General features: G+C 39.5%; 1 protein-coding gene across 3 annotated transcripts in view; it reads left to right on the top strand.

Annotated features, from left to right (window-relative positions):
- The window catches only part of LOC136874637 (gastrula zinc finger protein XlCGF57.1), a 214,118-nt gene that overhangs the window by 180,470 nt on the left and 18,761 nt on the right, over window positions 1-14,887 (top strand). For 2 of the 3 annotated variants that reach the window (XM_067147856.2, XM_067147857.2), the window contains exons 3-4: window positions 5,579-5,674; window positions 8,599-8,681. In XM_067147856.2, the coding sequence (XP_067003957.2) occupies window positions 5,579-5,674; window positions 8,599-8,681 (179 nt within the window). Of the gene's footprint in view, window positions 1-5,578; window positions 5,675-8,582; window positions 8,682-14,887 lie in introns of all 3 variants that reach the window. The other variant, XM_068227987.1, reaches the window with a different exon arrangement.

Genomic DNA, 14,887 nt, shown 5'->3' with positions numbered 1-14,887 from the left:
TAAGCAAGCCTCGGACCTATGGGAGTAATGGAGTCCCACTCCCATTTGACAGGCGAGGGACTCCTTGGAAACAACTTGGCGAACGAAATGGAATTCGATGGGGAGCTATCAATATTAATGGGGCTTATGGAAGAAAGAAGGTAGAACTTGCTGAGTCAGCAAAGAGGATGCATCTGGATGTGCTAGGAGTAAGTGATATTCGGGTAAGGGGAGATAAGGAGGAAGAGATAGGAGATTATAAAGTGTACTTGACGGGTGTTAGAAAGGGAAGGGCACAGTCTGGGGTAGGGCTCTTTATCAGGAATACCATTGCACGCAACATAGTTTCTGTTAGGCACGTAAGTGAGCGAATGATGTGGGTAGATTTGTCAGTTGGAGGAATTAGGACAAGAATTGTGTCCGTGTATTCACCATGTGAGGGTGCAGATGAGGTTGAAGTTGACAAGTTTTATGAAGCATTGAGTGACATCGTGGTCAGGGTCAACAGCAAGGATAGAATAGTGCTAATGGGCAATTTCAATGCGAGAGTTGGGAATAGAAATGAAGGATACGAAAGGGTGATTGGTAAATGTGGGGAAGATATGGAAGCTAATGGGAATGGGAAGCGTTTGCTGGACTTCTGTGCTAGTATGGGTTTAGCTGTTACGAATACATTCTTCAAGCATAAGGCTATTCACCTCTACACATGGGAGGCTAGGGGTACCAGATCCATAATAGACTATATCTTAACAGGCTTTGAATTCAGGAAATATTTTAGGAATGTACGAGTTTTTGGGGATTTTTCGATGACACAGACCATTATCTGATCTGTAGTGAACTAAGTATCTCTAGGCCTAGGGTAGAGAAAGTGAAATCTGTCTGCAAACGAATAAGGGTAGAAAATCTCCAGGACGAGGAAATTAGACAGAAGTACATGGATATGATTAGTGAGAAGTTTCGAACAGTAGACAGTAAGCAGGTTCAGGATATAGAAAGTGAATGGGTGGCATACAGGGATGCTGTAGTAGAAACAGCAAGGGATTGGCTAGGAACAACTGTGTGTAAAGATGGGAAAAGGCGAACATCTTGGTGGAATGATGAAGTGAGAACAGCCTGTAAACGTAAAAAGAAGGCTTATCAGAAATGGCTCCAAACAAGGGCCGAGGCAGACAGGGATTTGTACATAGATGAAAGAAACAGAGCGAAACAAATAGTTGTTGAATCCAAAAAGAAGTCATGGGAAGATTTTGGTAATAATCTGGAAAGGCTAGGTCAAGCAGCAGGGAAACCTTTCTGGACAGTAATAAAGAATCTTAGGAAGGGAGGGAAAAAGGAAATGTACAGTGTTTTGAGTAATTCAGGTGAACTCATAACAGATCCCAGGGAATCACTGGAGAGGTGGAGGGAATATTTTGAACATCTTCTCAATGTAAAAGAAAATCATCATGGTGGTGTTGCAAACAGTCAAGCTCATGGGGAGGAGGAAAATGATGTTGGTGAAATTATGCTTGAGGAAGTGGAAAGGATAGTAAATAAACTCCATTGTCATAAGGCAGCAGGAATAGATGAAATTAGACCTGAAATGGTGAAGTATAGTGGGAAGGCAGGGATGAAATGGCTTCATAGAGTAGTCAAATTAGCATGGAGTGTTGGTAAGGTACCTTCAGATTGGACAAAAGCAGAAATTGCACCTATCTATAAGCAAGGGAACAGGAAGGATTGCAACAACTATCGAGGTATCTCATTGATTAGTATACCAGGCAAAGTATTCACAGGCATCTTGGAAGGGAGGGTGCGATCAGTCGTTGAGAGGAAGTTGGATGAAAACCAGTGTGGTTTCAGACCACAGAGAGGCTGTCAGGATCAGATTTTCAGTATGCGCCAGGTAATTGAAAAATGCTACGAGAGGAATAGGCAGTTGTGTTTATGTTTCGTAGATCTAGAGAAAGCATATGACAGGGTACCGAGGGAAAAGATGTTCACTATACTGGGGGACTATGGAATTAAAGGTAGATTATTAAAATCAATCAAAGGCATTTATGTTGACAATTGGGCTTCAGTGAGAATTGATGGTAGAATGAGTTCTTGGTTCAGGGTACTTACAGGAGTTAGACAAGGCTGTGATCTTTCACCTTTGCTGTTTGTAGTTTACATGGATCATATGCTGAAAGGTATAAAATGGCAGGGAGGGATTCACTTAGGTGGAAATGTAGTAAGCAGCCTGGCCTATGCTGACGACTTGGTCTTAATGGCAGACTATGCCGAAAGCCTGCACTCTAACATCTTGGAACTTCAAAATAGGTGCAATGAGTATTGTATGAAAATTAGCCTCTCGAAGACTAAATTGATGTCAGTAGGTAAGAAATCCAACAGAATTGAATGTCAGATTGGTGATACAAAGCTAGAACAGGTCGATAATTTCAAGTATTTAGGTTGTGTGTTTTCCCAGGATGGTAATATAGTAAGTGAGATTGAATCAAGGTGTAGTAAAGCTAATGCAGTGAGCTCGCAGTTGCGATCAGCAATATTCTGTAAGAAGGAAGTCAGCTCCCAGACGAAACTATCTTTACATCGGTCTGTTTTCAGACCAACTTTGCTTTCTGGGAGCGAAAGCTGGGTGGACTCAGGATATCTTATTCATAAGTTAGAAGTAACAGACATGAAAGTAGCAAGAATGATGGCTGGTACAAATAGGGGGAAACAATGGCAGGAGGGAACTCGGAATGAGGAGATAAAGGCTAATTTAGGAATGAACTCAATGGATGAAGCTGTGCGCATAAACCTGCTTCGGTGGTGGGGTCATGTGAGGCGAATGGAGGAGGATAGGTTACCTAGGAGAATAATGGACTCTGTTATGGAGGGTAAGAGAAGTAGAGGGAGACCAAGACGACGATGGTTAGACTCTGTTTCTAACGATTTAAAGATAAGAGGTATAGAACTAAATGAGGCCACAACACTAGTTGCAAATCGAGGATTGTGGCGACGTTTAGTAAATTCTCAGAGGCTTGCAGACTGAACGCTGAAAGGCATAACAGTCTATAATGATAATGTATGTATGTATGTATGTATGTAACTGTTAGTTACCACAAACTTTATCATCAAGAGTTTAATGAACACTTCAACCAGCTTTATTGATTGTATGACTTGCAACTTTAACAAAGTTTGCCAGTATTTTATTTTGAATGTCCTATCATACAACAGTGTTCCTAAAGGGTCTGTAATTTTTGTATTCTGGTATACTATTGTAATTTATTATAGCTGATGATGTCCCTTAGGGGTCAAAACATGTACTAAATATAATAAATTATATATGTATTGAATAGGCATACCATTTATATAATAATATTTAAGTTAATCTTAAATATTTGCTATTCAGCACACTACAGTTTCATATCGCATGGTAAATAGGAGTAGCAAGTGATTAGGAATAAAAAATTTGAAGTTATTTAATACGGTAGTCTCCAATTTATATTCTTTAATCGTTTAGCATTTTCTTTTGTTTGCAAATTTGATGGCATTTGCCATTAATTGTCTCTGGCCATTTATTTGATGCATGTGCTTATCTTCGAGTGTATTGAGTTGGATACTATTTACTCAGTTCATTCTCCCTAGGACACACCCTCCCACTTCCCCTCCTTATTTCCTGCTCAACGTAACAACTACCAGTACTTGTTTTGAATCAGATACATACTTACCCCAGCAGAAGTGTTATTTTCTGCACATGAAGGCCAGTAACAAGGAAGTAACACTTCCTACTCCTGTTTATCATGCAATATGAAACTGTAATATGCTGAATAGCAAATATTTAAGATTAAAATAACTTAAATAAAATATTCATCCTCACATGTCATGTTGATTTAGTTCCTTGTTCTTTAAGGGAAATAAGAAACAATTTGATAAATCTGTGGCTTGGTTCTAAAAGGGCCAGTGCCATTTTTTAAAATCAAAATTGAGATATTAACTGATACAAACGCATTTTATCCTGGTTTGCAGCATGTTAAAAGGGCCAATGTCTCTGTTATGTACTAAACGAACAGTTAACGTTTAATTAAATTAGCCCTTGCCAATAATGTTGGATTACCAATAAAGATTAGAGGCCTGGCAATTTTTAAATAATACGATAGAAAAGATTAGCGTTTAATAAGGTGACTTCCACAAAGGAAGTATAAAGTTATTTAAAGTTAGTTGTTGAAAAAAATAATTGGAAAACTATAAGCAAAACTTCAAATGCTCATAGCTCATTGGCCCTTTTAGAACCAAGCCACAGAAATATATACCATGGCTCTGTGTAAACATTAAAATGTGTTTAATTACAAACAGCAAATACAAAACGGAATCTCAGTTATAATATGATATCTGTTTGGTATAGTTACATCGAACACTACAGCCACGTATTGAACATTCTTGAAGATGACAATGTAACATTTCTTAAAACGGATGAAGATCACTCACCCCACTCAATCTCCCTGTCAGCAGATCTTATTTTCTGGCATCAACTCAAAACATGGATGCCTGTTCTTCCAACTTGTTGTGGTTCTGATAATTTATAGGAGTAATTGTTTGAATGGTTCATGTAGTTAAAGGGTTGTGTCCTTGATGACTTCCTGCCCTAGTCCATCTCTGGTGAGATACTGTGTGTCTTCTGCATTGGCCTAGACAAAATTTGTCACTTGTATTTTGTGTCTCAGTCTTATCTTTGGCTCTGACAATATGAAAGTGACTGAGGTATGAGCAGTGCTGATAACACCATTCCTAATACAGCCAGATCCTCTAGGAAAGGGTGTGATATTGTTGCTCATATGGTTGGTTCATGTGTACATTCCAGTGGAAATCAGAGACTGCAACAGTACTGTCTGGCTGGGAGACGGAAAGCAAAGGAAAACTACCTCACCCCGATTTGTTTAGAATGCCTCCATAATGACCCCAGCTCTTTATGTTAGCTGATGGTAGATCTGTTGAGGATCCTTCTTTCCTTCAACCTGAGCACTTCACAGAACCAAACCAAACCAAACTAAACCAAACCCCATGGCACTACAGCACTTGAAGGGCCTTGGCCTACCAAGTGACCGCTGCTCAGCCCTAAGGCCTGCATTTCACAGACAAAAGGAAATATGAAGGAAATATGTGTTTTGTGCCAAGCTGTGTTTGGCAAGACAGTATGAGAATGATAGCAGTAATCAGTTATGATGATGATTTTGCTTGTTGTTTAAAGGGACTTAATATCAAAGGTCATTGGCCCAATCAATTTTGAAGTTCTGAATATTTCATAAGATGATGAGCAGAATATTCTTTATTATATCTGTACATTTTTGTAATCATTCAGTGTTGTTTTATAAGTTTTAAAGTTACATAATTGCTCTTCACTTCAAAAATATCCCTGCACATTCAAACAGGACACTTTTCCACTTCTGAGGTACTCCTTGCTTTTATGTTTGTAAGGATGCTTGACACATCGACATTTTCAGAAAAACAATGATTATGTTTTGAAAGTGAAACTGACTCATTTACTAGAAAATTATGAATTATTAAGCTTACTCATCTGTGACTATTTTTCCAGATGTGTCTGTAGAATGTGCCTAATATATTAACTTTTCCACAGGACAATTATCAACATATATCAGAGGAGACATATTTGAAAGAAGAAACCAAATCAGAGTTGGCAGAGCCAGGACAAACAGAGGTGAACACATTTCAGGTAATCTAACATTTTGATGACTGTTTTTCTGACAAGGGAAATTGTGAGAAAACTGCTCAGTACATTCCACTCATTTTAAAGCAGACATTTAGAGGGTCCTTTGAAAGATGGTATTTAGAGTGCAATTGTTAGTTTTTAAAACAGAATTTTTATTTTTCATGTAGTTCAAAATCTTATGCTAGGTACTATGTGGCAGGTAGTACGACATCTGTCAGCTGGTTCCATCACTGCTACTGCTACCTTTTTGGCTATGAGCATGGCTATCTTCCTTTTGTCGTGTTGGAAGAGCTAAAAATCCGTTTCTTCTAAGTGTCAATTAAAAATGTTTACCATCTGCCTAAAGTTTTCCTTGAAGTATTACCTATAACGGATTGTTCCTTTCAGGATTCCTCATAATGTGACCCATATATTCCAGCCATCTCATGTTAACTGTCATGATGAGCTCAAGTCGACAGCTCTTTTATTATGCTGCAAGTACAATATCGGTGGGTTTGAAACCCACTGTTGGCAGCCCTGAATATGGTCTGTGGTTTCCCATTCTCATGCCGGCATATGCTGGGGTTGTGCCTTAATGAAGGCCATGACCACTTCGTTTCCACTCCTAGCTCTTTCCTATACTATTCTTGCCATGATACTTTTCTGTGTCAGTCTAGTGTAAAGCAACTTATAAAGGAAGCCAGAAGTTTATAACTTTCACTGGTATTTCCACTTATTGCAAGTTTGAATTCTCTTACCTCAGACTAATGGGATATATAGCACTGTACAACGTTTAGTAGGAATGAGATGGCACAACACATCATCATTCTCTTTTTTTTTTTAGCTTTATTCATAAATCACTTCAGGATTGATGTAGTCTCATGCTCATGAAGATGGATTCTGCGTTCTCTATCCAGTATTTTATTTTGAGACAAGGGTCCTATGTTACTTCGCAGATACACCATATGTTTTAGCCATGGGAATAAGTTATGGAAATGTTGAAACAATCATCCGAGATGAACTCCATTTCAGAAAATTGTCTGCCAGGTGGGTTCCTCGTCTCCTCAACCAGGAACAAAAAATGTTACACCAGGAAGTTTGTCAGAGACACCTGCGTCACTATAAGGTGGAAGGAGAGGATTTCTTGCATCATATTGTGCCTTGTGATAAAACTTGGGTGCATCATTATACCTCAGGGTCAAAGCAAGGAAGCATGGAGTGGTGGCAAAGAGATGAAGCAGGTCTGGTAAAGGCCAAAACAAACCCATATGCATGCAACCATTTCCTGGGACTGTGTGGCCAATTTGCTGGTTAATTTTCTTCCCGAACAAAGGATAATTAATGCAACCTGTGACTGTCGCCTTTTGGAGGAAGGAAAACCAGTGTATCACAACAAGCAACGCCGCAGTTGATACAAAACTGCATTCATCTCCATGACAATGCACGGCCGCATACTGCTGCTTTAACATGGCAAATAGTGGAGACGATTCACTAGACACCTCTGGAACACTCTTCGTACAGTCCAGATTTATTGCTCTGCGACTACCATTTGTTCGAACCACTCAAACAATACGTAGGAGAACAGAAGTCCTATGATGATGCAAGTGTAGAAGAGTTTGTGCGCAACACGTCCCTCTTCTTTCTACCAGGATGGCGTCAAGAACTTACCAATCTGATGGAGAAAATGTCTATCAAGGGCAGGACACTGTGTAGAAAAACAAACTTTATATTTTACTTTTTGGTTGATGCAATAAATTTTAAAAAATAATTCCCATTTATATTTGATCCGTCATTGTAGGTATTCTGGTCACGTCTTAGGAAGCATATTAGATACTTTTAAACTATTTGAAGACAGACCTTAAAAAACAAAAGAAACCGCATGATGTTATAGCCCTATCAATCAAAAGCTGCTCAGCCTGAAGGCCTGCAGTTTATTAGGTGATGTGTGCTCGACACGACACATCCTCTCAGCCATTGTTCTCGGCTCTTTATCTCACTGTCAGCTCCTTATTATTCTCACATAGGTTGAGTGGACCACGAACTAGCCCTCAGATTCTGGTGAAAATCCCTGACATCTTTGGGAACCGAACCCGGGACTTCTGCGTATAAGATGGACTCACTACTGTTAGACTGCAGAGTCCTTCAAATTGTCTAGAGTCAAAGAAATGTCCAATTACTGACCATTTGTTGACTGAAATTGGACATGGAAGGCAAGTCATTGACCTTCTTGAGGATCAGATCCAGTGTATGTCTGCTTGACAGTCAGAGTCATTTGGAATGGCAAGGAACAACAAGTGACAAATCATTCATAACATATAATAGGATAAATGTGATGACAGGACGTTAAGGAAAGATTCTCCTAGTTCCACCTAGTTTCTCTTGTTCTGTTGATCTCTCTTCCTATATTGTCCTCCTTATCCTACTATAATTTCCTTTTCTTGTTTCTGTCTCTCCATATAATTATGACATGACGTTTGTTGGTTCATTTCGTGCCGGGCTGAGTGGCTCAGGCAGTTGAGGCACTGGCCTTCTGACCCCAACTTAGCAGGTTCGATCCTGACTCAGTCCAGTAGTATTTGAAGGTGCTCAAATACATCAGCCTCGTGTCGGTAGTTTTACTGGCATGTAAAAGAACTCCTGCGGGACTAAATTGTGGCAACTCGGTGTCTCTGAAAACCGTAAAAGGTGTTAGTGGGACGTAAAGCAAATAACATTATTATTATTATTATTATTATTATTATTATTATTATTGGTTCATTTCCCTTTTGCATAGTTTTTACATTGGGAGAAAAATTTCATATTTTTATTTTGCATATTTGGTTAGCTGTGTCATGCTTATTTATTTATTTATTTATTTATTTATTTATTTATTTATTTATTTATTTATTTATTTATTTATTTATTTTTCTCAAGTTACCTGTTTCCATTGCAGTTTTTGTTCCTTACAGCCATTTGCAGATGTTAAGGATGAAATACTCATACAAGAGAATACATTTGGTCAGATGGGCCAATCTTTCAAGGAAGAAGACAAGTAAGTACAGTATATATTTAATACCCCTAACTCGTAAAAATATGTCACTAGCTCAGTGTGTGGACAATTGGTAGAGTGTTGGCCTCCAGATCCCAACATCGTGGGTTCAAACTCTGCACAGGTTCATCCAGATCGTTCTTGAATTCCGCCACTTGCACTTGACACACCATCGCAGATTGTTCATTCGATTCTGGCCTTTCATATCACTGTTCATATCTTCTCTATATCCTTCCATTGACTGCCATATTCTTTATTAGTAACACTTAACAAATATCTCTTTTCTGTGATATCCAAGTTCTTGCTGTCACTTTTTATGGTTTGTAATGTTTCAGAGCTGTAGAATACAGTGTCTCGTGTGATGACATTCATGTATTATTGGATAGATATCTAAGAAAAGTTGTTTTGAGAGGGAGAATAACATCAGAAATCTGCCTGGATTCTCTCCGGAATTAGTTGATCAAGTTCCGTTGTACACATATTGCTTTTCAGACTCTAAATTTATTCAGACCTTAATAATCCGAGTCCAAAAGTAGTGCAAAGGTTGTTACTGGGACGTAAAAACCGGTAACATTATTATTGAAAGTCCCCACTATCTCAGCTTCAATTTAACCATGGTGTTGGGGTCCAGCAGCTTAAACTAAATCACTAATCCACAGAGGGTGGTGTGTTATATTCCTTCAACTGTGTTTTATTTATTCTTCCTCACCTCCATCACCTCATTAAAAACAATCTTCCATGTATCTGAAGGCATTTAATTCTCTGAATGTGAAGTCTGCCTTCTGATATTTAACTTCAACTTGTGCTGTGCCTGCTATTTCATAATAGTTTCCACATGTAGCCCTGGAAGCTAAAGGTGATATCTACACAAACACATCGCTTCATAGTGATCAGTTCTCTTGCCTCGGCATCCTCAGTTTTGTGGCAGGTACATACAGTAGTTTATTTTGAGATAGAAATATTTGCAATTCGGCCTCTGTGTTGGTTGAAAGTGAAGGATTGTAATGTTTGGTTTTAATGGAATGTTATTCTCAAATATTTCAAACTGCAACTCATCTCAAACAAGTAACCAGAAAAAGGTCCAGTTCTTTCTTTAGAAACATAAGTAAATATATAAATAAATAAATAAATTCCTTTCATTACTGAATAATACAACTCAAATCCTGAATTAATTTATATACAGGTTGTAATTGAAAATCATGAGGTCTGTTAATCTGGTGTTGAAAGATGTTATTCTAAGGAAATATCTTCAGAAATGTTATGCCTATTTTAATTAGTAGAGGTGAAATTAAATCATAATTCTTCAGTCAATGTTTTTGGGAAGCCTGGATACTCCTCATAAACACTAGTGATTTCCCCACATCGCCGTTCCCTCAAGGATATTGCAATGTTCTATGTGAAGGCTTGTTGGGGTTCTCGGACCTGCAGACAGGTACAGTATGTTCAGTTTAAAGGAGGTCCATGTACCATGTGCACCTCCAAGCAGCACTGTAGCTATGTAGATAACACCACATTGTACACTGAGGGAGCATGTACCATGTGCACCTCCAAGCAGCACTGTAGCTATGTAGATAACACCACATAGTACACTGAGGGAGCATGTACCATGTGCACCTCCAAGCAGCACTGTAGCTATGTAGATAACACCACATTGTACACCGAGGGAGCATGTACCATGTGCACCTCCAAGCAGCACTGTAGCTATGTAGATAACACCACATAGTACACTGAGGGAGCATGTACCATGTGCACCTCCAAGCAGCACTGTAGCTATGTAGATAACACCACATTGTACACTGAGGGAGCATGTACCATGTGCACCTTTAAGCAGCATATCACCACTGTAGCTATGTAGATAACACCACATTGTACACTGAGGGGGCATGTACCATGTGCACCTCCAAGCAGCACTGTAGCTATGTAGATAACACCACATTGTACACTGAGGGAGCATGTACCATGTGCACCTCCTAGCAGCACTGTAGCTATGTAGATAACACCACATAGTACACTGAGGGAGCATGTACCATGTGCACCTCCAAGCAGCACTGTAGCTATGTAGATAACACCACATTGTACACTGAGGGAGCATGTACCATGTGCACCTCCAAGCAGCACTGTAGCTATGTAGATAACACCACATTGCACACTGAGGGAGCATGTACCATGTGCACCTCCAAGCAGCACTGTAGCTATGTAGATAACACCACATTGTACACTGAGGGAGCATGTACCATGTGCACCGCCAAGCAGCACTGTAGCTATGTAGATAACACCACATTGTACACTGAGGGAGCATGTACCATGTGCACCTCCAAGCAGCACTGTAGCTATGTAGATAACATCACATTGTACACTGAGGGAGCATGTACCATGTGCACCTCCAAGCAGCACTGTAGCTATGTAGATAACACCACATTGTACACCGAGGGGGCATGTACCATGTGCACCTCCAAGCAGCACTGTAGCTATGTAGATAACACCACATTGTACACTGAGGGAGCATGTACCATGTGCACCTCCAAGCAGCACTGTAGCTATGTAGATAACACCACATTGTACACTGAGGGAGCATGTACCATGTGCACCTCCAAGCAGCACTGTAGCTATGTAGATAACACCACATTGTACACTGAGGGAGCATGTACCATGTGCACGTCCAAGCAGCATATCACCACTGTAGCTATGTGGATAACACCACTTTGGTTGCTGAAAGTAAGGAAGAGCTAGAAGACAGAGAACTTGGGCCTGTACCTGAATATCAACAAAATGAAAATCATGACCACCTCGGTGAAAGTCTAATGGGGCTTTTGGTTCCAATCCCGCGAACCTGCTTCTCTAGCATAGCAGGGGGAGAGGTGATACTCCCAGGTGGCAGATAGGGGGGGTTCTAAGCGGCTTGCCGGCAGACTCGAGGGAAATAAAATACCTCTCGCGGACCAAACACACAACCCCCTGTGGATGGGGGATGCAGACGAAGAATACACCCACGGTATCCCCTGCCTGTCGTAAGAGGTGACTAAAAGGGGCAACCAAGGGATGGTGAAATTAAAACCATGAAACTACTTTTGAATAGTACCACCACATGGGGAACACCATGGGTCGCTTTTACTTGCACGTTGTACCACATATGTTTGTAATTAGTAGCACTATGTGAGCGACACCATGGGATGGTTCTGGCTTGCAGTGCCCACTGTATGAGGAACATCACAGGATAGTACGAGTCCCAGGGGTTAGTACACTCATGTGATGAACACCATACATTTGCATTGCCTGTAAATGGCGCTGCAATGTACGAACCACCGTAGGTCTGTAATACACGTGCAAATTTCATTACCTGTGAGTAGTACCATAATGTGTGGAGTACCGCGAGTCTACGCTACTTTTGATTAGTACCGCAACATGGCAAATACCATGGTTCTACTTTTCTAGCGATAAGTACCATTTTGAGTTGCCGGTGACTTGGATTTTGGACCCCTTCGACTACAAGTCGACTACATAGTAGGGTTGAAAAGATTTCTGTACTTATGATTAAAGGGTTATGAGAAAATGTGAATATTAAGATAATCGAGAAGAGTAGTGTAGCAGAAGCCAAGGCTTGGACTAAAAAGTATTTTAGGGAGGCTTCTGTAGATATAAGATTCTTTGTATCAGTTATTAAGGGAAAAAAAGTAGGAGATTGATCTCTAATCCCATTCAAACTCCTAACCATGAGATAGATGTGGTGGCAATTAGTGTCCCTAGGATTAAAGTTGTAGTAAATAAAAGCTTTGCAGGAGTAATGAAGATTAAAGAGGAGGACAATCCTATTTACGGGGTATGAACCCATTAGCTTATATTTAGCTTACCTTTTTCTAAGAATTAGTATACCTAGGTATGTGAAGCATGAAAGTTTTTGATACTTTAGGGAATAGTTTAAATTTATTAGGACCGGGCGAGTTGGCCGTGCGCGTAGAGGCGCGCGGCTGTGAGCTTGCATCCGGGAGATAGTAGGTTCGAATCCCACTATCGGCAGCCCTGAAGATGGTTTTCCGTGGTTTCCCATTTTCACACCAGGCAAATGCTGGGGCTGTACCTTAATTAAGGCCACGGCCGCTTCCTTCCAACTCCTAGGCCTTTCCTATCCCATCGTCGCCATAAGACCTATCTGTGTCGGTGCGACGTAAAGCCCCTAACAACAACAAATTTATTAGGTGTAATGAAGGTAAATAATTACATGATTTACTCTATCACAGTAATCCTTTTTATCAGGCACTTCATTCTGAAAAACTCTTATGTATAAAAGGTAAAGACTGGTGCAAGGTGATTGTAAAAATGAGTAACAGGTTTATTTTCTGGGAGGTATTTTTTTTGAAAGTGCACAATTTTTGCATTTTTGGTTGACAGCGATTTTTGGAAAATTTAAGACTAGAAAAAAAGTGATTTAGATAGATGTAGAGCAAGTTGACTGAGTACCGTGCTGTAGAAGCAGTCCTGTGCAAGAGCGACACTGATCGTTTTAAATTCATATCCATCCATTCAATCTGGTCAGTTGAGGATTTTGGGCTTTTAATTTGTCATTTCATTTCATCTTATGTTGTACCTGTAACGGCCGATGACCTAGATGTTAGGCCCCTTTAAACAATAAGCATCATCATCATAGGTTCCAATCTGTAGCAAGCTTCAGGTAGTTGGAGTTCCTATTTTTAGATGGTGCTGGAGATCATTCATAACGTGAAGATAGTTGTAGGAATGCTTTTTAGATAGTAGGCATGAAAAGAGCAATTTTAATAATTAAAGGCCGTTTAACTCGAAGTGAAGTATTTGACGTGTAACCTTGATCTCACAAAGAGTTAGTTGTGTAGTGTCAGGTACTGTGGAGATAATGGCTTGCATTTTACCCAGTCAATTAACCTTGTTCGAACTAATATCGATTTAAAGCAATATTTCCCAAGATTCTGTTTGTGTTATTTCAGTCCTCCTCAAATGCTGTATTTCCCGTTTGAGTATACCTCAGGGGCTGAAAGTGGAATGGTTCTAATAATGTATTTTTGTATGTTTCCTGTCTCAGTGCACTTAATTTTGTTATTTTTATTTTTGTGTAGTACGGATCTGATACCCATATGTTGTGTATGCTGTGCCCTGCTGTCTTGCTTTGAAGGGATTTATTATTTGTCATAATATCAGCTTTGCAGTAATGTGTCAATCATTAATTTCAAGGTAATGCTACTTTGTGCTGTGAAGTAATTCTCTCAGTAACATAGTATGTCATACGAACTTGGGGTATCAGTTCATTATTTAGAATTACAACTTTTATTATAATTTGGATCCACCTTATTCAATACATAAAAATTGTTGTTTAGATGAAATTACAACATATATTTCAATCAGAACTAGTTTCGACGCCCCTCTGCGTCATCAGCTGATATAGGTTCTTGGAAAAATTGGCAATCACATAAGTTTATCTATGTCAAATTGAACCCAATTTAAAACCATATTAACAACTTAAAACTGTGTTACGATTATACTGTCTTAATGTCCATATTTTCTACAAGTCCGAGACTTGCGAGTCTTAAACCTTAAATTGATGAAAACATGTGCAAACCGGTTCGCTCTGTTATAAAATAACGTGGATTTAAAAGCACAACAACTTAAAAATAAAACAGTCTTGAAGAAACATTAGCTTAATTTATCACACTTCTTAAAACGTGACGTAGAATCGTAGTAAAATATTTCAATAAAATCTTCAGAGTCGCTTTAATGGAGCAATCCTAGTGAGGTGGAAACGAGTAATCGGTACAACGTTCCCAGTTCAATGCGGACCTGTAATAAACTATCACCTAACTGAAGAGGCAATATATAAAATTACGTCTTATAACGTGAACGTTTTTACGTGACTCACCTCAAAAGATCGCTGTCCATGCGATGTCTAGCGAGCAGTGTTGTGATAGTATTCAAGTGTCCATGGTTGGTCGGGACCGAAGGGGGAAATAGGGGAAAGTGGGAGGACCAACTGAGGAGCGGCAACTTGTTGGAGCTCCGGAGGGCGTGGTCGTGAAAAGCAACTAGTAAAGCTATTACGCATAATATGAAACACCGTCCTATTGACAGGGATATGTACATTTTAAAAAACTCAATAGGGATATCAAATAGAATATTTGACTTTTCAGAAATTTCACTTAAATTAAGGTTTGGATTAAAATACTGTTCCAGGTGTACAGTATATAGCA

The sequence above is a fragment of the Anabrus simplex genome, chromosome 5 (assembly GCF_040414725.1).
Source record: "Anabrus simplex isolate iqAnaSimp1 chromosome 5, ASM4041472v1, whole genome shotgun sequence".
In the NCBI taxonomy this organism is placed as follows: Eukaryota; Metazoa; Arthropoda; class Insecta; order Orthoptera; family Tettigoniidae; genus Anabrus; species Anabrus simplex.
The sequence above is the reverse complement of the archived record's forward strand: the minus strand, read 5'-3'. Positions and strand labels throughout refer to the sequence as shown.